Source organism: Bufo bufo, chromosome 7 (genome assembly GCF_905171765.1).
Source record: "Bufo bufo chromosome 7, aBufBuf1.1, whole genome shotgun sequence".
NCBI classification, from domain to species: Eukaryota; Metazoa; Chordata; class Amphibia; order Anura; family Bufonidae; genus Bufo; species Bufo bufo.
In genome coordinates this window covers 232,536,898-232,562,492 of record NC_053395.1, presented here as the reverse complement: position 1 = coordinate 232,562,492, position 25,595 = coordinate 232,536,898, and the positions used below count along the sequence as shown (strand labels likewise).

Genomic DNA, 25,595 nt, shown 5'->3' with positions numbered 1-25,595 from the left:
ACACAGCTCAGCAGGCCGTATCACACAGGACAGGATTAGATACACAGCTCAGCAGACAGTATCACACAGGATAGGATTAGATACACAGCTCAGCAGACTGTATCACACATGGTAGGATTAGATACACAGCTCAGCAGACAGTATCACACAGGATAGGATTAGATACACAGCTCAGCAGACAGTATCACACGGGATAGGATTAGATACACAGCTCAGCAGGGAGTATCACACAGGATAGGATTAGATACACAGCTCAGCAGACAGTATCACACAGGATAGGATTAGATACACATCTCAGCAGACAGTATCACGCATGATAGGATTAGATACACAGCTCAGCAGACAGTATCGCACAGGATAGGATTAGATACACAGCTCAGCAGACAGTATCACACAGGATAGGATTAGATACACAGCTCAGCAGACAGTATCACACGGGATAGGATTAGATACACAGCTCAGCAGACAGTATCACACGGGATAGGATTAGATACACAGCTCAGCAGACAGTATCACACAGGGTAGGATTAGATACACGGCTCAGCAGACAGTATCACACAGGATAGGATTAGATACACGGCTCAGCAGACAGTATCACACAGGATAGGATTAGATACACGGCTCAGCAGACAGTATCACACAGGACAGGATTAGATACACCGCTCAGCAGGCAGTATCACACAGGATAGGATTAGATACACAGCTCAGCAGACAGTATCACACAGGATAGGATTAGATACACAGCTCAGCAGACTGTATCACACAGGAGAGGATTAGATACACAGCTCAGCAGACAGTATCACACAGGATAGGATTAGATACACAGCTCAGCAGACAGTATCACACAGGATAGGATTAGATACACAGCTCAGCAGACAGTATCACACAGGATAGGATTAGATACACAGCTCAGCAGACTGTATCACACAGGATAGGATTAGATACACAGCTCAGCAGACAGTATCACACAGGAGAGGATTAGATACACAGCTCAGCAGACAGTATCACACAGGAGAGGATTAGATACACAGCTCAGCAGACTGTATCACACAGGAGAGGATTAGATACACAGCTCAGCAGACAGTATCACACAGGATAGGATTAGATACACAGCTCAGCAGACAGTATCACACAGGATAGGATTAGATACACAGCTCAGCAGACAGTATCACACGGGATAGGATTAGATACACAGCTCAGCAGGGAGTATCACACGGGATAGGATTAGATACACAGCTCAGCAGGGAGTATCACACGGGATAGGATTAGATACACAGCTCAGCAGACAGTATCACACGGGATAGGATTAGATACACAGCTCAGCAGACAGTATCACACAGGGTAGGATTAGATACACGGCTCAGCAGACAGTATCACACAGGATAGGATTAGATACACGGCTCAGCAGACAGTATCACACAGGATAGGATTAGATACACGGCTCAGCAGACAGTATCACACAGGACAGGATTAGATACACCGCTCAGCAGGCAGTATCACACAGGATAGGATTAGATACACAGCTCAGCAGACAGTATCACACAGGATAGGATTAGATACACAGCTCAGCAGACTGTATCACACAGGAGAGGATTAGATACACAGCTCAGCAGACAGTATCACACAGGATAGGATTAGATACACAGCTCAGCAGACAGTATCACACAGGATAGGATTAGATACACAGCTCAGCAGACAGTATCACACAGGATAGGATTAGATACACAGCTCAGCAGACTGTATCACACAGGATAGGATTAGATACACAGCTCAGCAGACAGTATCACACAGGAGAGGATTAGATACACAGCTCAGCAGACTGTATCACACAGGAGAGGATTAGATACACAGCTCAGCAGACAGTATCACACAGGATAGGATTAGATACACAGCTCAGCAGACTGTATCACACAGGATAGGATTAGATACACAGCTCAGCAGACAGTATCACACAGGATAGGATTAGATACACAGCTCAGCAGACAGTATCACACAGGATAGGATTAGATACACAGCTCAGCAGACAGTATCACACAGGATAGGATTAGATACACAGCTCAGCAGACAGTATCACACGGGATAGGATTAGATACACAGCTCAGCAGACAGTATCACACAGGATAGGATTAGATACACAGCTCAGCAGACAGTATCACACAGGATAGGATTAGATACAGTGGACTATTCTGCACATTCTTGCTTCTCTCCTCGTCTTTTCCTATGGATCGGTCCCTGTGTTGTGGCTCCGCCTCCTCCCCGCCGCTCGCCGCACACGTCCGCACGCTCAGTATTTGGAACGGATTCGGTTTCTGGCTGAACACTCGGGAATCTTGTTCTTTTTGTGTATAATGAGCCATTTCTGCCACATCCCGGCATCTGCAGAAGAGATTGGTGCCCCGCGCCTCTCGCTGTGGTCAGAAGGGAGGTGCGAGGTTCTCGTGTCCGGGATTACCCTGCAGTCTATGTGACCGTCCAGTCTATAATCCTAATGGAAAGAAGTGACCTGGACAGTGTGGGATCTGCGCAGGAGCACCCAAATTATAGAGCATCACTCAGTCCCAACACTCCCCCCACGGTCCCTCTCAATCACTCACTCAGCCCGGTCCTTGATTCTTCCCCCACGGTCCCTCTCGTCGGTCACGCCTCAGCCCGGTCCTTGTCTCTTCCCCCACGGTCCCTCTCGTCAGTCACGCCTCAGCCTGGTCCTTGTCTCTTCCCCCACGGTCCCCCTCGTCAGTCACGCCTCAGCCTGGTCCTTGTCTCTTCCCCCACGGTCCCTCTCGTCGGTCACGCCTCAGCCTGGTCCTTGATTCTTCCCCCACGGTCCCTCTCGTCGGTCACGCCTCAGCCCGGTCCTTGTCTCTTCCCCCACGGTCCCTCTCGTCAGTCACGCCTCAGCCCGGTCCTTGTCTCTTCCCTCACTGTCCCTCTCGTCAGTCACGCCTCAGCCCGGTCCTTGTCTCTTCCCTCACGGTCCCTCTCAATCACTCACTTAGCTCGGTCGTTGTCTCTTCCCCCACGGTCCCTCTCGTCAGTCACGCCTCAGCCCACCCCTTGATTGTTCCCCCACGGTCCCCCTCGTCAGTAACGCCTCAGCCTGGTCCTTGTCTCTTCTCGTCGGTCACGCCTCAGCCCGGTCCTTGTCTCTTCCCCACGGTCCCTCTCGTCGGTCACGCCTCAGCCCGGTCCTTGATTGTTCCCCCACGGTCCCCCTCGTCAGTAACGCCTCAGCCCGGTCCTTGTCTCTTCCCCCACGGTCCCTCTCGTCAGTCACGCCTCAGCCCGGTCCTTGTCTCTTCCCCCACGGTCCCTCTCGTCAGTCACGCCTCAGCCCGGTCCTTGTCTCTTCCCCCACGGTCCCTCTCGTCGGTCACGCCTCAGCCCGGTCCTTGTCTCTTCCCCCACGGTCCCTCTCGTCGGTCACGCCTCAGCCCGGTCCTTGATTGTTCCCCCACGGTCCCTCTCAATCACTCACTTAGCTCGGTCGTTGTCTCTTCCCCCACGGTCCCTCTCGTCAGTCACGCCTCAGCCCACCCCTTGATTGTTCCCCCACGGTCCCCCTCGTCAGTAACGCCTCAGCCCGGTCCTTGTCTCTTCCCCCACGGTCCCCCTCGTCAGTAACGCCTCAGCCCGGTCCTTGTCTCTTCCCCCACGGTCCCTCTCGTCGGTCACGCCTCAGCCCGGTCCCGAACACTTCCCCCCTCGGTCCCACTCTTGCAGGACCTGTCATTTCTTGTGTGCGGTGTTACTAATCTGGGTTTTCTTTCTCTCCTGCAGACAATATGGCAGATGTGAGGCTGATGTCAAGCTCGAATTTTGCTAAGACCCCTGTGACTGGGGATCATGTGACCTCCTGTGTGACTCCTCTCCTCCCCCGAGCAGCCCCAGCATTTACCCTGCCCCCGAGGAACAGCCGCATCTCAGTGGGAAGAACCATAAGGATCGATGGAAAGGTACGACCCCTGTGGCCGCTCTCTAGGTGTCACCTGATTGGATGCACATCACCGAATTCTCGCTGCGTCCTATGGTGGTCACTGCAGGGACTCTTAATGGGCCCCTCTGGCTGGCACCTATTTAGGCCCTCTTTCATTATTGATATGGGGCCACAGCTCAGTCTTCTCCAGTATGCAGGGTACAGTATGGTCGCCCGACTTAAATTTCAGCCATGGTGATTCTGTATCCCATTTTTCCCATCTGACTCCGCTTCGCTGTTTTGAGGGTTCTGGCGGAGGGGGGGCGACAGAGGGGTCGGGAGGAGGGGGAGGGGACGGGGGCGAAAGAGCGGTCTGAAAAATGAGGACGGGTGGGGCGAGACGGGGGTCTGAAGGAGGAGGGGGGTGACACAGGGGTCTGGAGAAGGGGGGCGACAGGGATCTGAAGAAGTAGAGCGGGTGGGGCGAGAGGGTTCTGGAGGAGGGGTGTGATGGAGGAGAGGGGCGAGAGAGGGCCTGGAGGACGGGTGGGGTGAGACAGGGGTCTGAAGGAGGAGGGGTGACAGAGGGGTCTGAAGAAGGAGGGTGGGTGGGGCAAGAGAGGGGTCTGAAGGAGGGGGGGCGAGAGAGGGGTCTGGAGGAGGGGGGGCGAGAGAGGGGTCTGGAGGAAGGGGGGTGACGAAGGGGTCTGAAGGAGGAGGGGGTGACGGTGGGGTCTGGAGGAGGAGGAGGGGGGGTGACGGTGGGGTCTGGAGGAGGAGGAGGGGGGGTGACGGTGGGGTCTGGAGGAGGAGGAGGGGGGGTGACGGAGGGGTCTGGAGGAGAGGGGGGACGACGACGACGGAGGGGTCTGGAGGAGAGGAACGACGACGACGACGGAGGGGTCTGGAGGAGAGGGGGGACGACGACGACGACGGAGGGGTCTGGAGGAGAGGGACGACGACGACGACGGAGGGGTCTGGAGGAGAGGGGGGACGACGACGACGACGGAGGGGTCTGGAGGAGAGGGACGACGACGACGACGGAGGGGTCTGGAGGAGAGGGGGGACGACGACGACGACGGAGGGGTCTGGAGGAGAGGGGGGACGGCGACGACGGAGGGGTCTGGAGGAGAGGGGGGACGGCGACGACGGAGGGGTCTGGAGGAGAGGGGGGACGGCGACGACGGAGGGGTCTGGAGGAGAGGGGGGACGGCGACGACGGAGGGGTCTGGAGGAGAGGGGGGACGGCGACGACGGAGGGGTCTGGAGGAGAGGGGGGGACGACGACGGAGGGGTCTGGAGGAGAGGGGGGGACGACGACGACGGAGGGGTCTGGAGGAGAGGGGGGGACGACGACGGAGGGGTCTGGAGGAGAGGGGGGACGGCGACGACGGAGGGGTCTGGAGGAGGGGGGGACGGCGACGACGGAGGGGTCTGGAGGAGAGGGGGACGAAGACGACGGAGGGGTCTGGAGGAGAGGGGGGGGGGACGACGGAGGGGTCTGGAGGAGAGGGGGGGACGACGACGACGGAGGGGTCTGGAGGAGAGGGGGGACGACGACGACGGAGGGGTCTGGAGGAGAGGGGGGGGGGACGACGGAGGGGTCTGGAGGAGAGGGGGGGACGACGACGGAGGGGTCTGGAGGAGGGGGGGGGGGACGACGGAGGGGTCTGGAGGAGAGGGGGGGGACGACGACGACGGAGGGGTCTGGAGGAGAGGGGGGGGACGACGACGACGGAGGGGTCTGGAGGAGAGGGGGGACGATGACGACGGAGGGGGTCTAGGGGGCCAGAAGGGGTTGGCAGCAGCTTTGTCCCTGATCTAGTGTGTATGTGTAAGGGGGGAGATTGGGTCGGAGGACATAGAAGACGACCTTCAGGAGGAGCCAGAAGGTGAAATCTTAGCACAGAGCCCTGCTATCACATTGTGTTATAATGTATTGTAATCGTCTTGTTGCGATGCCGCGGGCCCCCCCCTGCGATGCCGCAGGCCCCCCCTGTCTTGTCGCGATGCGCCCCCCCCCCCCCCCTGTCTTGTCGCGCCTTGTCTTGTCGCGATGCGCCCCCCCTTTGTCTTGTCGCGATGCGCCCCCCCTTTGTCTTGTCGCGATGCGCCCCCCCTTTGTCTTGTCGCGATGCGCCCCCCTTTGTCTTGTCGCGTGGGGCCCCCCCCATCTTGTCGCGATGCGTGGGGCCCCCCCAATCTTGTCGCGATGCGTGGGGCCCCCCCATCTTGTCGCGATGCGCGGGGCCCCCCCCGTCTTGTCGCGATGCGCCGGGCCCCCCCCGTCTTGTCGCGATGCGCCGGGCCCCCCCCGTCTTGTCGCGATGCGCCGGGCCCCCCCGTCTCGTCTTGTATGACAGCTCTGTGCTGGATCATCAGATGCCGGATTAGAGGATTCTCTGACTGCAGTTGCTCCACTGTATGGCGCTCGGTGTCTGTGCTCAGCAGGTTAATGACGTGATACGTGAGACATTCTCTTTGGCGATCAGAATCCGCGCCATCAGCCAAGTCGAGTCCTGGTCTGCCGGCGGATCGGGCGTTGCGTAATGGCTGGAAATCCTGCCTACTGTCCGGGCTCCAACTTTCCAGAGCGTTACTCGGGGCTGCGGCCGGCGTCCAGGAATGTGCGAGGATTTATCACCTGTCACCTTATAAACTGATAGCGCAATAACCTGCATTATGTGATAGAACGTCTTCTGCCAGCACTCGCCCCAAGAGCTGACGGTCTGAACTGAAGCCCCCTACCCCACTACTTCCGCCCTTCCTGGGTGGCACATGGCAGATATACTGGTGGAGAACTCTAGATGTAGACATATCTGTTCCCTTCGAATGTATCGCCTGTGTGTCAGTTGTTACTGTCCTCCTTCCATTATGTTTATGCACCAGGAGGCTCAGGATGCACAGTGCTGTTGTTCCAGTGCAGCCTGGGTAGTGTTGCAGAGCTAGCCGTGTGAGAAGAAGCAGAATAGCAGTGGATATGTAGTAAATCGGGATTATCCTCTGTGCCTGTGATGTATGGGGTGATCCACGGGGCAGTCAGCTCGTTGGCGTCGTATTGGTGAATTATACGTGTATTACTGCCAGGCGCGGTCCGCGCACCGTTCACACACTATAGCAGTATCACAGCTTTCCTGGCAGACGTGTAAATGGCGAGACGGAAGATTTACTGCAAAATATCTTTCCAGGAGGAAATCTCTCCAAAAGGGGGCAGCAGATGAGGGCGAGCAGGCTTCAGAGACCCCCTGGACACAAGCAGGTGGGCGTCCCAGGCACTACTTCGACCTGCGACTGTACCTCGCCTCTTGGATCCCGTCGTCATGTGCTGCCCCCCTCTGGATGCTCCAGTGTATGGCAGTCTAATAAAGCGCTCATGAAGGGGAGACGTCTGGGGAGTCTCGTGGACTGATGCTCCCTGGTTCTTATCGTCATATACCTCTGCTTGCTGCTCTCGTGGACTGATGCTCCCTGGTTCTTATTGTCATATACCTCTGCTTGCTGCTCTCGTGGACTGATGCTCCCTGGTTCTTATCGTCATATACCTCTGCTTGCTGCTCTCGTGGACTGATGCTCCCTGGTTCTTATTGTCATATACCTCTGCTTGCTGCTCTCCTTGACTGATGCTCCCTGGTTCTTATTGTCATATACCTCTGCTTGCTGCTCTCGTGGACTGATGCTCCCTGGTTCTGATCGTCATATACCTCTGCTTGCTGCTCTCATGGACTGATGCTCCCTGGTTCTTATTGTCATATACCTCTGCTTGCTGCTCTCGTGGACTGATACTCCCTGGTTCTGATCGTCATATACCTCTGCTTGCTGCTCTCCTTGACTGATGCTCCCTGGTTCTTATTGTCATATACCTCTGCTTGCTGCTCTCGTGGACTGATGCTCCCTGGTTCTGATCGTCATATACCTCTGCTTGCTGCTCTCATGGACTGATACTCCCTGGTTCTTATTGTCATATACCTCTGCTTGCTGCTCTCATGGACTGATGCTCCCTGGTTCTGATCGTCATATACCTCTGCTTGCTGCTCTCGTGGACTGATGCTCCCTGGTTCTTATCGTCATATACCTCTGCTTGCTGCTCTCGTGGACTGATGCTCCCTGGTTCTGATCGTCATATACCTCTGCTTGCTGCTCTCGTGGACTGATGCTCCCTGGTTCTGATCGTCATATACCTCTGCTTGCTGCTCTCGTGGACTGATACTCCCTGGTTCTGATCGTCATATACCTCTGCTTGCTGCTCTCCTTGACTGATGCTCCCTGGTTCTTATTGTCATATACCTCTGCTTGCTGCTCTCGTGGACTGATACTCCCTGGTTCTTATTGTCATATACCTCTGCTTGCTGCTCTCGTGGACTGATACTCCCTGGTTCTGATCGTCATATACCTCTGCTTGCTGCTCTCATGGACTGATACTCCCTGGTTCTGATCGTCATATACCTCTGCTTGCTGCTTTGACACTTTGTATCTATTCTATAAGTAATGGTGCCATACAGTGACAACATTTTACTGCACAGAAATGAAATGGCCAAATAATACTGCTATGGGGTACACAAATACTAGTACCCTAATACCGCCATACTGTACCTGAGTAATATTGCAACCCAAATTATGCTGCCATACAGAACTCAAAAAATACTGTCATATTATGCCCAGTGACCAGTGCAGAAATACTACTATTATTTAGTGCTTAATTAATCCTACCATACAGTACCCAAATGATACCCACACTCCGTGTGCAAGTAATGCTGCCACCCAGAGCTGAAATAATTCCGCCATTCGTTGCCTCAGCACATGAAAGCACAATGTGCACCTGCCAGGAGACATGCTGACTGTTTTTTGGTATGTCTTCTGTTACAGTGTGACAGGCAGTCCTTGGTGTTGGGGCGGAGTTCCCCCAGCAGGGAGCAGGCGGCGATCACGCGCACGTCCCCCCTCCGCGCCTTGTCCTGTGTTCCTGGGAGAAGCTGATAGCTCGGAGAGGAAATGGTCTCCCTGCCGGTCAGGAAGCCGCCGCGCTGGTTGCAGCCAGGTTATAGTCAGACAATGTTGTGTACAGCTTCATAGGGGCGGAATGGAGGGTGAAGCTGGCACTGCCAACGCAGCAGCCAGAATCATACACAGGATTAACCCTTCAGTGACTTCACTGCCAGCGAGGAACCTGTCTAACCTACCCGTATCACGGTCCATTTAAATGATAAGTGGGAGCTGGTTCCATCAGCAACCTCCGGCACTCCAGCTGTTCTGAAACTACAACTCCCAGCATGCTCTATTCACTTATATGGGAGATACAAGAGCAGACGAGGAAAGTGTGCATGCTGGGAGTTGTAGTTTTACAGCATTTGGAGTGCCAAAGGTTGCTGACCCCTGCCCTAAATATACCTTCTGCCATTCCTAGCTCACAAAACAGACGGGTCACTGTCCCCCGGTGAGACCAGGATCCGCGCGGCCATCACCGAGAAAATCCTGCATTTATGTAATAGAAGTGATACTGATCATAACAATGTAATGTGGGAATACTGTATCATCTCCATAAACATCCTGTATTACACTCCAGAGCTGCACTCACTATTCTACTGGTGGAGTCACTGTGTACATACATTACTTATCCTGTACTGATCCTGAGTTACATCCTGTATTATACTCCAGAGCTGCACTCACTATTCTGCTGGTGCAGTCACTGTGTACATACATTACTTATCCTGTACTGATCCTGAGTTACATCCTGTATTATACTCCAGAGCTGCACTCACCATTCTGCTGGTGCAGTCACTGTGTACATACATTACTTATCCTGTACTGATCCTGAGTTACATCCTGTATTATACTCCAGAGCTGCACTCACTATTCTGCTGGTGCAGTCACTGTGTACATACATTACTTATCCTGTACTGATCCTGAGTTACATCCTGTATTATACTCCAGAGCTGCACTCACTATTCTGCTGGTGCAGTCACTGTGTACATACATTACTTATCCTGTACTGATCCTGAGTTACATCCTGTATTATACTCCAGAGCTGCACTCACTATTCTGCTGGTGCAGTCACTGTGTACATACATTACTTATCCTGTACTGATCCTGAGTTACATCCTGTATTATACTCCAGAGCTGCACTCACTATTCTGCTGGTGCAGTCACTGTGTACATACATTACTTGTCCTGTACTGATCCTGAGTTACATCCTGTATTATACTCCAGAGCTGCACTCATTATTCTGCTGGTGCAGTCACTGTGTACATACATTACTTATCCTGTACTGATCCCGAGATACATCCTGTATTATACTCCAGAGCTGCACTCACTATTCTGCTGGTGAAGTCACTGTGTACATACATTACTTATCCTGTACTGATCCTGAGTTACATCCTGTATTATACTCCCAGAGCTGCACTCACTATTCTGCTGGTGCAGTCACTGTGTACATACATTACTTATCCTGTACTGATCCTCAGTTACATCCTGTATTATACTCCAGAGCTGCACTCATTATTCTGCTGGTGCAGTCACTGTGTACATACATTACTTATCCTGTTACATCCTGTATTACACTCCAGAGCTGCACTCACTATTCTGCAGTTTGGTGATGGTTGTGCTGTGGAATCGGTCCTTATATGTGTCATGGCGGCTGTATGTCGGTCTTGGGGCAATGATCAGGAACGAGCATTTGGACGAACCACCATGAGCCCCTGCATAAAGCCTTTGAGTAGGGGCAGAAGGCGGAGCTGACCACGTGCAGAAGGCGGAGCTGACCACATGCAGCCCCACCCACCCATAGGAGCCACGTATTATAATGTTATTATGGTATTAGCGCAGAGGAGACGCCCCTCAGGTTGAGCGCTGCAGATTTCTGATCCGTCTCCTCCTGGTTTCAGGTCAGGGGTTGTCCAGATCCTCAGGTCACATGGTACAGAAGCGGACAGCCGGTTGTGAGCGTGGGGCGACGCACCGTGGAGCAGAGCGCGAGGGGAACCTTCTGCCTAACCATAAAAGACGTCACCGCGGAAGACGGTGGAAAATATACGTGTGAAGCATCCAATGAGGAGGGAGTGCGACAAGTGACCATCGAACTCACCGTGGAGGGTAAGTCGCCCACATTGACTTACCATATACGATGTGACTGGGGGGAGGGGCTGGAGAGACGATCCCAGGTCAATCAGTAACTACAGCACCCACTGGATGCACAATGTTCTTATTGTGACAACATGAGAAACGCAAGAAAAATGTTCAACCTCCAAACCCCGACCACAAGGACAAATCTGCGACAATCCGCACACGACCCGATCACGTGATCAACCCGCGAGCCAGGAAAGATGGCGGACAGCAGCGTGTACTAGAATTTACCAGCGCCTGGGTTCTGTTGTAGCCTGTGTCCAGCAGGTGGCTCTGAGCTCACACCGAATACTCTCATCATCCGCCATGAGCTCGATTCTCCTGACACATGGCGGATGATCAAGGTTCCCGGACTGTCAGGTGTCAGACTCTTCCACCCTGAAATAGAAGCTCAGAAGGAGATAATTGAGGTTATGATGTCCTGTCCCAAGAGCTTGCACTCTAATCACGCTTTCATCTCTGTCTTGCAGGTAGCTCAGCCATGAAGTACAGTTTGCCCTCGAGCAGCAGGAGCGCAGGGTGAGCCTCCAGCTTGATGGGTGCTGGGTCCCGACCGCTTCGTTTTTTTATAGTTCCCTTGACGCAGTCGTCCTTTTTTCTGCCGCCCAATGAAAACCTCTCCCCCATTAGCGCTGAGCGTGGTGCCAGCCGTGTGATCGCTGTGATCCTGGGGGGCAGGCAGAGGGATCCCACAGACATGGGGGGGGGGGGGGGGATGTGTCCCATACAATCTCCTCCTGGAACGATGCCAAGATAAACCTTCCTGGCAGAGCCACTTAGAAAAGCGTTCAGTCAGTGACATTAGCTGAGCAGAAGAGCTTGCAATCTATCCCGCATGCAGCAAGGGCTGACTGTAATGGGGAATGTCGTATACAAACTCCCAGATCTCCTTCTGTTACTGGGAAAGCTGGGTGACAACCTACATCGCTAGCATTATAGCCTCAGCAGGAGTTCTCACCCAGCTTTCCCAGGCACAGGTCTACTTTCCTCTACCTTTGCCATTCAGGGGTCTGGGAAAGCTGGGTGATCACCATTACAGCTGGGGGTCGTCACTTGTGTTGTCAGACTCCTCTGCCTTGTCATGTCCATGATCCAGCCCCTTATCCTAATATAACTAATTGTATGGGCCACTCAGGAGTCTGGGAAAGCTGAGTGACGTCCAGTATTAAGGCAGGAGTCTGGGAAAGCTGGGTGACAACCAGTATTAAGGCAGGAGTCTGGGAAAGCTGGGTGACAACCAGTATTAAGGCAGGAGTCTGGGAAAGCTGAGTGACAACCAGTATTAAGGCAGGAGTCTGGGAAAGCTGAGTGACAACCAGTATTAAGGCAGGAGTCTGGGAAAGCTGAGTGACAACCAGTATTAAGGCAGGAGTCTGGGAAAGCTGGGTGACAACCAGTATTAAGGCAGGAGTCTGGGAAAGCTGGGTGACAACCAGTATTAAGGCAGGAGTCTGGGAAAGCTGGGTGACAACCAGTATTAAGGCAGGAGTCTGGGAAAGCTGGGTGACAACCAGTATTAAGGCAGGAGTCTGGGAAAGCTGGGTGACAACCAGTATTAAGGCAGGAGTCTGGGAAAGCTGGGTGACAACCAGTATTAAGGCAGCGATATTAGTTGTCACCCAGCTTTTCATGTAACCAAATCCCAGAAAGCAATGATGGAGGACGGGGATCAAAACCCCCAACAAACGTTTGTTTTATTCTCATCACATTATGGCCATTTACAGTGTGGACCCTATGGCTGTTCTTCCTGGCACAGCCGGTCCAGGCTGTACAGAGACCAGTATAGGGCCACATGAGGGCAGGGGCCTCGGGTAGATGAGTTCAGTAGGACATGCAGTGGAAATAATGGGGACTGGAGTTGGTTTTAAATCACTTCGGAACATCATTATGGTTTTTACTCTAGTCACATCCAGAGCTGCGTTCACAGTTCTATTGACTATTAATATAATTTTGGCAACACTGCTGACGCCTCCCCAGCTTGATTGCTATTACTTTATGCTCTGATAGTACTCTAGTCACATCCAGAGCTGCATTCACCCTTCTATACTGCATTGCGGGAGGTGTTTTCTGTGTCACACTGTTGTACGTGGCCTGGCTGAACACTTCTCTTCCCACAATATTTCTATAAGTGCTGACTGGTGAAGGTATGGAAGTGGGAGGAGCCAGCAGATTCCTGACTGCAGCTCTGGATGTGAGTGAAGTATAAACCCCATTGCCTCTCATATATTCGCCTCATGTCTCTCCAGGAGCCCATTCGCTATTCCTCCGATAGAAAACCGGCCAAGCATTTGGGGAGAGTGTCCCCCTAAATTTGTTACTAAACCGACTCGCCTTGTGGTGAAAGAAGGTCAGACCGGAAGATTCTCATTCAAGATAACTGGGCGACCACAGCCCACTGCCACGTGGGGCAAGGTGAGTGATCCGTGGTATGTGTGTCCCTGAGCAGAAGACCCCACACCATGATCTCCGTATATAGAGGAGAGCTGCCGTGTGTGTGATGTCAGAACGTGGCCCGTTATTCTGAAAGTAAGGGCGACTCTCCCCCCAACAGCGTGTCACTGAGTACATACATTACTCCTCCTGTATTATACTTCAGAGCTGCACTCCCTATTCTGCTGGTGCAGTCACTGTGTACATACATTACTAATCCTGAGTTACATCCTGTATTATACTCCAGAGCTGCACTCACTATTCTGCTGGTGGAGTCACTGTGTACATACATTACTAATCCTGTACTGATCCTGAGTTACATCCTGTATTATACTCCAGAGCTGCACTCCCTATTCTGCTGGTGCAGTCACTGAGTACATACATTACTCCTCCAGCGCGTCCCTCCAGCCCGCCCATGTCCTGCTGAATGCGATCCTCCATGTGACGCAGCGGACGAATTCTCGCGCATGCGCCGTGCGCGGCTGTATTCGGCGCATGCGCATTGAATGTCTGCTCCCAGCTCAGACATCTCAAATGGGCCGAATACAGCCGCGCACGGCGCATGCGCGAGAATTCGTCTGCTGCGTCACACGGAGGATCGCATTCAGCAGGAGATTGGCGGGCTGGAGGGACGCGCTGGGCGGCGACTGTTTATGAAGGTAGACGGAGCCTCTAGGTGCTAATGACGCCCACATAGCACCTAGAGGCTCATTAGCATATTTATAAAAGTTAGTTTTTTTGCAAAACCGCTGCCCCACAAGCGATTATAGTAGGATGGTTGGCCAGAGCAGACACTAGCGGATCGCTAGTGTCTGACAGCTAATTATGTGATACAAAGTGATAGAAACCCTTTGAAGGCTGTCCGTGTTTTGCGGATCCGCGATTTGTGGACCGCAAAACACCACGGTCGTGTGCATGAGGCTGAGTTATACTCCAGAGCTGCACTCACTGTTCTGCTGGCGCAGTCACTGTGTACATACATTACTTATCCTGTACTGATCCTGAGTTACATCCTGTATTATACTCCAGAGCTGCACTCACTATTCTGCTGGTGCAGTCACTGTGTACATACATTACTTATCCTGTACTGATCCTGAGTTACATCCTGTATTATACCCCAGAGCTGCACTCACTATTCTGCTGGTGCAGTCACTGTGTACATACATTACTTATCCTGTACTGATCCTGAGTTACATCCTGTATTATACTCCAGAGCTGCACTCACTATTCTGCTGGTGCAGTCACTGTGTACATACATTACTTATCCTGTACTGATCCTGAGTTACATCCTGTATTATACTCCAGAGCTGCACTCACTGTTCTGCTGGTGCAGTCACTGTGTACATACATTACCTATCCTGTACTGATCCTGAGTTACATCCTGAATTATACTCCAGAGCTGCACTCACTATTCTGCTGGTGCAGTCACTGTGTACATACATTACTTACCCTGTACTGATCCTGAGTTACATCCTGTATTATACTCCAGAGCTGCACTCACTATTCTGCTGGAGGAGTCACTGTGTACATACATTACTTATCCTGTACTGATCCTGAGTTACATCCTGTATTATACTCCAGAGCTGCACTCCCTATTCTGCTGGTGCAGTCACTGGCCCAGATTCAAGAAGCACTTGCGCGGGAACAAGTGTGATTTGCGCCGCGCAAGTAATGATTTGCTCCTATGCAAATTTGCGGCTGATTCTGTAAACCAGTTAAGCCTGAAATGCGGCCATTTTCCCGCGCACGCAGCCTAGCTGTTCCTGCGCAATTTTGCGCGGGGTGTAAGTTGCGCCTTCATGGAATTCCCTCAGCGAATATGCAAATTAGGTACTGCCGATGATTCAGAAACATGCGCGTGTGATGCGCATCTTGCGCTGGAAGCGTGCAAGCTTTTTTCCCTGGGCAAACTTGCTCCTGTTAAAAGCAGGGGCAAGTTAGCAAAAGATGGCCAAATGTCATCTGAAGGAGCGCGCAACTTCAGCAGCACCTAGACAGACGATCTGAACAAGCAGAGCACCCACATTTTCGGGACCTCACATCTGTGCACCAACATGCCAGGGGCAGCTATGGTTCTTGATATTCTATTGACTGAGCCGACTCGTAGGAGGGCACGGGAGAGGATTTACAGAGGGCGCTACAACCTTTTTCAGATGACTGAGGCCTCATGCACACGACCGTTGTGTACATCCGCGGCCGTTGTTCCGTTTTCAGTTTTTTTTCGCGGACCCATTGACTTTCAATGGGTCCGTGGAAAAATCGGAAAATGCACCGTTTGGCTTCCGCGTCCGTGATCTGTTTTTCCAGTCCGTGAAAAAAATAGGACCTGTCCTATTTTTTTCACGGACAACGGTTCACGGACCCATTCAAGTCAATGGGTCCGTGAAAAATCACGGATGCACACAAGATAGTGATCCGTGTCCGTGATCCGTGTCCGTGATCCGTGTCCGTTTTTCCTATCATTTTCAATGGAAACTTGACTTAGTTTTTTTTTTCACTTTTCATGTCCGTGGATCCTCCAAAAATCAAGGAAGACCCACGGAAGAAAAAACGGTCACGGATCACGGAACAACGGAAATCCGTTTTGCGGACCGCAAAAAAAAACGGTCGTGTGCATGAGGCCTGATACTGAGGTGTATCGCATGTTTCGCTTTAGCCCTGAAGTCATCCTTGAGTTGGTAACAATCCTGCAGGATGACATCAGCAGCCCGACCCAAATCCAAATCCCAAATCCAGAGCATATAAAAAAAAAATAATCTCATACCCTGAGCATATAGAAAAATAATAAAAAAAATCATATTGTGTTGAGCAAAAAAATGTAGACATAAAATTATTTTTTAGTTTTTTTCTTTGGGCCAAGGGTGCCCCGGCTCTGGCTCCTCAATCTCCGTGGTGCGGAGGAGGCATGGGGTGGGGATGGAGGGGTGAGGGGAGGAGGGGGGGGAGGAAAAAGCAGGATGAAATTCAGCAAAGAACCTGCGCAAGTCTGCTCCTATTTATTTGCTCAGTGCAAGCTGCTGAGCAGGATTTGCCCTGAAATTATGCTAGCAAACCTCTGCTGAGCCGAAAATTCCTCATTTACATAGGGGCACACCCACTTTGACTTGCACGGCCTTGCGCCCTCAGCTTTGCCTTAAACAGGAGCAAATTAAATGAACAAACGATTCCTGAATCAGGTGGCAATTTGGCAAAATTGCTCGAGCGCAGAGAAATTCAGCTGAGCGGATGAGGTGTAAGTAATGGGCAAATCTACCTGAATCTGGGCCACTGTGTACATACATTACTTATCCTGTACTGATCCTGAGTTACATCCTGTATTATACTCCGGAGCTGCACTCACTATTCTGCTGGTGCAGTCACTGTGTACATACATTACTTATCCTGTACTGATCCTCAGTTACATCCTGTATTATACTCCAGAGCTGCACTCCCTATTCTGCTGGTGCAGTCACTGTGCACATACATTACTTATCCTGTACTGATCCTGAGTTACATCCTGTATTATACTCCAGAGCTGCACTCACTATTCTGCTGGTGCAGTCACTGTGTACATACATTACTTATCCTGTACTGATCCTGAGTTACATCCTGTATTATACTCCAGAGCTGCACTCACTATTCTGCTGGTGCAGTCACTGTGTACATACATTACTTATCCTGTACTGATCCTGAGTTACATCCTGTATTATACTCCGGAGCTGCACTCACTATTCTGCTGGTGCAGTCACTGTGTACATACATTACTTATCCTGTACTGATCCTGAGTTACATCCTGTATTATACTCCAGAGCTGCACTCCCTATTCTGCTGGTGCAGTCACTATGTACATACATTACTTATCCTGTACTGATCCTCAGTTACATCCTGTATTATACTCCAGAGCTGCACTCCCTATTCTGCTGGTGCAGTCACTGTGTACATACATTACTTATCCTGTACTGATCCTGAGTTACATCCTGTATTATACTCCAGAGCTGCACTCACTATTCTGCTGGTGCAGTCACTGTGTACATACATTACTTATCCTGTACTGATCCTCAGTTACATCCTGTATTATACTCCAGAGCAGCACTCACTATTCTGCTGGTGCAGTCAATGCGTACATACATTATTTATCCTGTACTGATCCTGAGTTACATCCTGTATTATACTCCAGAGCTGCACTCACTATTCTGCTGGTGCAGTCACTGTGCACATACATTACTTATCCTGTACTGATCCTGAGTTACATCCTGTATTATACTCCAGAGCTGCACTCACTATTCTGCTGGTGCAGTCACTGTGTACATACATTACTTATCCTGTACTGATCCTGAGTTACATCCTGTATTATACTCCAGAGCTGCACTCACTATTCTGCTGGTGCAGTCACTGTGTACATACATTACTTATCCTGTACTGATCCTGAGTTACATCCTGTATTATACCCCAGAGCTGCACTCACTATTCTGCTGGTGCAGTCACTGTGTACATACATTACTTATCCTGTACTGATCCTGAGTTACATCCTGTATTATACCCCAGAGCTGCACTCACTATTCTGCTGGTGCAGTCACTGTGTACATACATTACTTATCCTGTACTGATCCTGAGTTACATCCTGTATTATACTCCAGAGCTGCACTCACTATTCTGCTGGTGCAGTCACTGTGTACATACATTACTTATCCTGTACTGATCCTGAGTTACATCCTGTATTATACTCCAGAGCTGCACTCACTATTCTGCTGGTGCAGTCACTGTGTACATACATTACTTATCCTGTACTGATCCTGAGTTACATCCTGTATTATACTCCAGAGCTGCACTCACTATTCTGCTGGTGCAGTCACTGTGTACATACATTACTTATCCTGTACTGATCCTGAGTTACATCCTGTATTATACTCCAGAGCTGCACTCACTATTCTGCTGGTGCAGTCACTGTGTACATACATTACTTATCCTGTACTGATCCTGAGTTACATCCTGTATTATACTCCAGAGCTGCACTCACTATTCTGCTGGTGCAGTCACTGTGCACATACATTACTTATCCTGTACTGATCCTGAGTTACATCCTGTATTATACTCCAGAGCTGCACTCACTATTCTGCTGGTGCAGTCACTGTGTACATACATTACTTATCCTGTACTGATCCTGAGTTACATCCTGTATTATACTCCGGAGCTGCACTCACTATTCTGCTGGTGCAGTCACTGTGTACATACATTACTTATCCTGTACTGATCCTGAGTTACATCCTGTATTATACTCCGGAGCTGCACTCACTATTCTGCTGGTGCAGTCACTGTGTACATACATTACTTATCCTGTACTGATCCTGAGTTACATCCTGTATTATACTCCGGAGCTGCACTCACTATTCTGCTGGTGCAGTCACTGTGTACATACATTACTTATCCTGTACTGATCCTGAGTTACATCCTGTATTATACTCCAGAGCTGCACTCCCTATTCTGCTGGTGCAGTCACTATGTACATACATTACTTATCCTGTACTGATCCTCAGTTACATCCTGTATTATACTCCAGAGCTGCACTCCCTATTCTGCTGGTGCAGTCACTGTGTACATACATTACTTATCCTGTACTGATCCTGAGTTACATCCTGTATTATACTCCAGAGCTGCACTCACTATTCTGCTGGTGCAGTCACTGTGTACATACATTACTTATCCTGTACTGATCCTCAGTTACATCCTGTATTATACTCCAGAGCAGCACTCACTATTCTGCTGGTGCAGTCAATGCGTACATACATTATTTATCCTGTACTGATCCTGAGTTACATCCTGCATTATACTCCAGAGCTGCCCTCACTATTCTGCTGGTGCAGTCACTGTGCACATACATTACTTATCCTGTACTGATCCTGAGTTACATCCTGTATTATACTCCAGAGCTGCACTCACTATTCTGCTGGTGCAGTCACTGTGTACATACATTACTTATCCTGTACTGATCCTGAGTTACATCCTGTATTATACTCCAGAGCTGCACTCACTATTCTGCTGGTGCAGTCACTGTGTACATACATTACTTATCCTGTACTGATCCTGAGTTACATCCTGTATTATACCCCAGAGCTGCACTCACTATTCTGCTGGTGCACTCACTGTGTACATACATTACTTATCCTGTACTGATCCTGAGTTACATCCTGTATTATACCCCAGAGCTGCACTCACTATTCTGCTGGTGCAGTCACTGTGTACATACATTACTTATCCTGTACTGATCCTGAGTTACATCCTGTATTATACCCCAGAGCTGCACTCACTATTCTGCTGGTGCAGTCACTGTGTACATACATTACTTATCCTGTACTGATCCTGAGTTACATCCTGTATTATACTCCAGAGCTGCACTCACTATTCTGCTGGTGCAGTCACTGTGTACATACATTACTTATCCTGTACTGATCCTGAGTTACATCCTGTATTATACTCCAGAGCTGCACTAACTATTCTGCTGGTGCAGTCACTGTGTACATACATTACTTATCCTGTACTGATCCTGAGTTACATCCTGTATTATACTCCAGAGCTGCACTCACTATTCTGCTGGTGCAGTCACTGTGTACATACATTACTTATCCTGTACTGATCCTGAGTTACATCCTGTATTATACTCCAGAGCTGCACTCACTATTCTGCTGGTGCAGTCACTGTGTACATACATTACTTATCCTGTACTGATCCTGAGTTACATCCTGTATTATACTCCAGAGCTGCACTCACTATTCTGCTGGTGCAGTCACTGTGTACATACATTACTTATCCTGTACTGATCCTGAGTTACATCCTGTATTATACTCCAGAGCTGCACTCACTATTCTGCTGGTGCAGTCACTGTGTACATACATTACTTATCCTGTACTGATCCTGAGTTACATCCTGTATTATACTCCAGAGCTGCACTCACTATTCTGCTGGTGCAGTCACTGTGTACATACATTACTTATCCTGTACTGATCCTGAGTTACATCCTGTATTATACTCCAGAGCTGCACTCACTATTCTGCTGGTGCAGTCACTGTGTACATACATTACTTATCCTGTACTGATCCTGAGTTACATCCTGTATTATACTCCAGAGCTGCACTCACTATTCTGCTGGTGCAGTCACTGTGTACATACATTACTTATCCTGTACTGATCCTGAGTTACATCCTGTATTATACTCCAGAGCTGCACTCACTATTCTGCTGGTGCAGTCACTGTGTACATACATTACTTATCCTGTACTGATCCTGAGTTACATCCTGTATTATACTCCAGAGCTGCACTCACTATTCTGCTGGTGCAGTCACTGTGTACATACATTACTTATCCTGTACTGATCCTGAGTTACATCCTGTATTATACTCCAGAGCTGCACTCACTATTCTGCTGATGCAGTCACTGTGTACATACATTACTTATCCTGTACTGATCCTGAGTTACATCCTGTATTATACTCCAGAGCTGCACTCACTATTCTGCTGGTGCAGTCACTGTGTACATACATTACTTATCCTGTACTGATCCTGAGTTACATCCTGTATTATACTCCAGAGCTGCACTCACTATTCTGCTGGTGCAGTCACTGTGTACATACATTACTTATCCTGTACTGATCCTGAGTTACATCCTGTATTATACTCCAGAGCTGCACTCACTATTCTGCTGGTGCAGTCACTGTGTACATACATTACTTATCCTGTACTGATCCTGAGTTACATCCTGTATTATACTCCAGAGCTGCACTCACTATTCTGCTGGTGCAGTCACTGTGTACATACATTACTTATCCTGTACTGATCCTGAGTTACATCCTGTATTATACTCCAGAGCTGCACTCACTATTCTGCTGGTGCAGTCACTGTGTACATACATTACTTATCCTGTACTGATCCTGAGTTACATCCTGTATTATACTCCAGAGCTGCACTCACTATTCTGCTGGTGCAGTCACTGTGTACATACATTACTTATCCTGTACTGATCCTGAGTTACATCCTGTATTATACTCCAGAGCTGCACTCACTATTCTGCTGGTGCAGTCACTGTGTACATACATTACTTATCCTGTACTGATCCTGAGTTACATCCTGTATTATACTCCAGAGCTGCACTCACTATTCTGCTGGTGCAGTCACTGTGTACATACATTACTTATCCTGTACTGATCCTGAGTTACATCCTGTATTATACTCCAGAGCTGCACTCACTATTCTGCTGGTGCAGTCACTGTGTACATACATTACTTATCCTGTACTGATCCTGAGTTACATCCTGTATTATACTCCAGAGCTGCACTCACTATTCTGCTGGTGCAGTCACTGTGTACATATATTACTTATCCTGTACTGATCCTGAGTTACATCCTGTATTATACTCCAGAGCTGCACTCACTATCAGCGCTCCAGATGGCAATCAAAATGAGCGCCAATGCGTCTTAAAATTTGCAGATGGCGACTTTTTAGCCTTGTCGCCATTTGCGACAGGGCTGCCGCGCTGTAGCTGAATATTGTGGGGGGCCATGGGAGCCAATAATTCCTTGCCCCGCCGCCCTGGTCTATTTGGTAGTGAAATCCCAGCGCAGGCTTGCGTGATGACATCATCAGGCCCGCCTATGCTGGGACGCACAGCAGTGAGGTGTGCGCTTCTACGTCGCACTATTCCCGGCCGTACCAGCAGCTAGTGAGCGCCAGCGAAAGGACACAGGTGAGTATAACATTTTATATTTATTACTGGCCATAAGGGGGGCCCTGGGGGGACATTACTAGCCATAAGGGGGGCCCTGGGGGGACATTACTGGCCATAATGTGGGCCCTGGGGGGACATTACTGGCCATAAGGGGGGCCCTGGGGGGACATTACTGGCCATAAGGGGGCCCTGGGGGGACATTACTAGCCATAAGGGGGGCCCTGGGGGGGACATTACTGGCCATAATGTGGGCCCTGGGGGGACATTACTGGCCATAAGGGGGGCCCTGGGGGGACATTACTGGCCATAAGGGGGGCCCTGGGGGGACATTACTGGCCATAAGGGGGGCCCTGGGGGGACATTACTGGCCATAAGGGGGGCCCTGGGGGGACATTACTGGCCATAAGGGGGGCCCTGGGGGGACATTACTGGCCATAAGGGGGGCCCTGGGGGGACATTACTAGCCATAAGGGGGGCCCTGGGGGGACATTACTGGCCATAAGGTGGGCCCTGGGGGGACATTACTGGCTATAAGGGGGGCCCTGGGGGGACATTACTGGCTATAAGGGGGGCCCTGGGGGGACATTACTGGCCATAAGGTGGGCCCTGGGGGGACATTACTGGCCATAAGGGGGGCCCTGGGGGGACATTACTGGCCATAAGGGGGGCACTAGAGGACAGTATGGGGGGAAATTACTACTGTGGAGCATATTTCTACTGTGGGGGAGTAATTACTATGTGTGGGGAAATGACTGTATGGGGGCAGTGTGTGGGGGGGATTAATCTAAGGTCTTATTATTATTACTGGGGTACTCTAGGTGGCATTTATAATTGCCGTAGACACTATAGGGACATTATTTCTACTGGGGTCACTTTTTTCCCAGCAGTATAATACCTGGGGCATTGGGGAGCACCACGGGCACAGTATTGGGGGTGGCAGCAGGATGACGTGTCTGTGTAACCAACTCTGTAGAGACGAGATGTGGCTGAAGACTTAGTCATGGCGGTCGGGGTCAGACGGAGGAGAAGAGAAGGTCTACAGGACAGGAGAAGTCCCTGGATGTGGTGCTGTAGTCTCCTACATGTAGAGCGGGCCACCGCCGGGACCTGCGTCTCATCTTCTCCAAGTCCTTTTTTTTTTTTTTTTTATTATAATTATATATATTTTCAATTTGATGACTAAAAATTTAATTTGGCTCCTAAATTTTTCAGTTTAGAAGCCAATGGCTCCTGTTTGTTTCTATTTTTTGCTGGAGCACCGACTATTCTTTGTCATTGGAAGCAGTCAGCAAGCTTTTAGACATCTACCCCTTAAAGGGGTTTTCCAACCTCTATAATGCCCACTCAGGTGCCGGGGCCCTCACACAGGTTGTACTTACCTTGCTCCCCGGCACTCACGTCACTTCTGATGCCGCGATGCTGAGGGAGGCTTGTCCCTGTCGCAGCCTGCTATTGACGGTACATTATACAGTATATAACGCACGGTATGGATCTGATACATTATACAGTATATAACGCACGGTATGGATGTGACGGTACATTATACAGTATATAACGCACGGTATGGATCTGATACATTATACAGTATATAACGCACGGTATGGATCTGACGGTACATTATACAGTATATAACGCACGGTATGGATGTGACGGTACATTATACAGTATATAACGCACGGTGTGGATGTGACGGTACATTATACAGTATATAACGCACGGTATGGATCTGACGGTACATTATACAGTATATAACGCACGGTATGGATGTGATGGTACATTATACAGTATATAACGCACGGTATGGATCTGATACATTATACAGTATATAACGCACGGTATGGATCTGATACATTATACAGTATATAACGCACGGTATGGATCTGATACATTATACAGTATATAACGCACGGTATGGATCTGACGGTACATTATACAGTATATAACGCACGGTATGGATGTGACGGTACATTATACAGTATATAACGCACGGTGTGGATGTGACGGTACATTATACAGTATATAACGCACGGTGTGGATGTGACGGTACATTATACAGTATATAACGCACGGTGTGGATGTGACGGTACATTATACAGTATATAACGCACGGTATGGATGTGATGGTACATTATACAGTATATAACGCACGGTGTGGATGTGACGGTACATTATACAGTATATAACGCACGGTGTGGATGTGACGGTACATTATACAGTATATAACACACGGTGTGGATGTGATGATACATTATACAGTATATAACGTACGGTATGGATGTGACGGTACATTATACAGTATATAACGCACGGTATGGATCTGACGGCACATTATACAGTATATAACGCACGGTGTGGATGTGATGGCACATTATACAGTATATAACGCACGGTATGGATGTGATGATACATTATACAGTATATAACGCACGGTATGGATGTGATGGCACATTATACAGTATATAACGCACGGTATGGATGTGATGATACATTATACAGTATATAACGCACGGTATGGATGTGACGGTACATTATACAGTATATAACGCACAGTATGGATGTGACGGTACATTATACAGTATATAAGGCATGGTATGGATGTGACGGTACATTATACAGTATATAACGCATGGTATGGATGTGACGGCACATTATACAGTATATAACGCACGGTATGGATGTGACGGCACATTATACAGTATATAACGCACGGTATGGATGTGATGATACATTATACAGTATATAACGCACGGTATGGATGTGATGATACATTATACAGTATATAACGCACGGTGTGGATGTGACAGTACATTATACAGTATATAACGCACGGTATGGATGTGACGGCACATTATACAGTATATAACGCACGGTGTGGATGTGACGCTACATTATACAGTATATAACGCACGGTATGGATCTGACGATACATTATACAGTATATAACGCACGGTATGGATGTGATGATACATTATACAGTATATAACGCACGGTATGGATGTGATGATACATTATACAGTATATAACGCACGGTGTGGATGTGACGATACATTATACAGTATATAACGCACGGTATGGATGTGACGGCACATTATACAGTATATAACGCACGGTGTGGATGTGACGGCACATTATACAGTATATAACACACGGTATGGATGTGATGATACATTATACAGTATATAACGCACGGTATGGATCTGATGTCCCGGGTCTCTTCTATACGTCACAGAACATTATTCAGGGACCCCCTCCCCCCTTCCTTTTGCGGCTGACGTCTCCTTCTTCTTTCCGCGCTCAATCCGCTGTCAGGACGGAGGTTTTCTTTGGATCGGAGCGGACGATGTCTTAAAGATGCAGCTCTTTCCAGGTCTCCTCCGAGGCTCCTTCCTCACTGTCACGCGCCCCGGGTTCTATGTTGTCTCACAGTTTACATCTAGATTGC

At 49.7% G+C, this 25,595-nt stretch overlaps 1 protein-coding gene across 10 annotated transcripts in view; it reads left to right on the top strand.

Moving 5' to 3' along the window:
* Positions 1-25,595, top strand: part of MYLK (myosin light chain kinase) — a 156,897-nt gene that overhangs the window by 16,172 nt on the left and 115,130 nt on the right. For all 10 annotated transcript variants that reach the window (XR_005780541.1, XR_005780540.1, XR_005780538.1 and 7 more), the window contains exons 2-5: positions 3,778-3,953; positions 10,792-10,999; positions 11,500-11,548; positions 13,276-13,441. Coding sequence is in view for 5 of the 10 variants with exons in the window: in XM_040440698.1 (XP_040296632.1) it covers positions 3,783-3,953; positions 10,792-10,999; positions 11,500-11,548; positions 13,276-13,441 (594 nt within the window). In the remaining 5 variants the exon portion in view is untranslated. The remainder of the gene's footprint in view (positions 1-3,777; positions 3,954-10,791; positions 11,000-11,499; positions 11,549-13,275; positions 13,442-25,595) is intronic.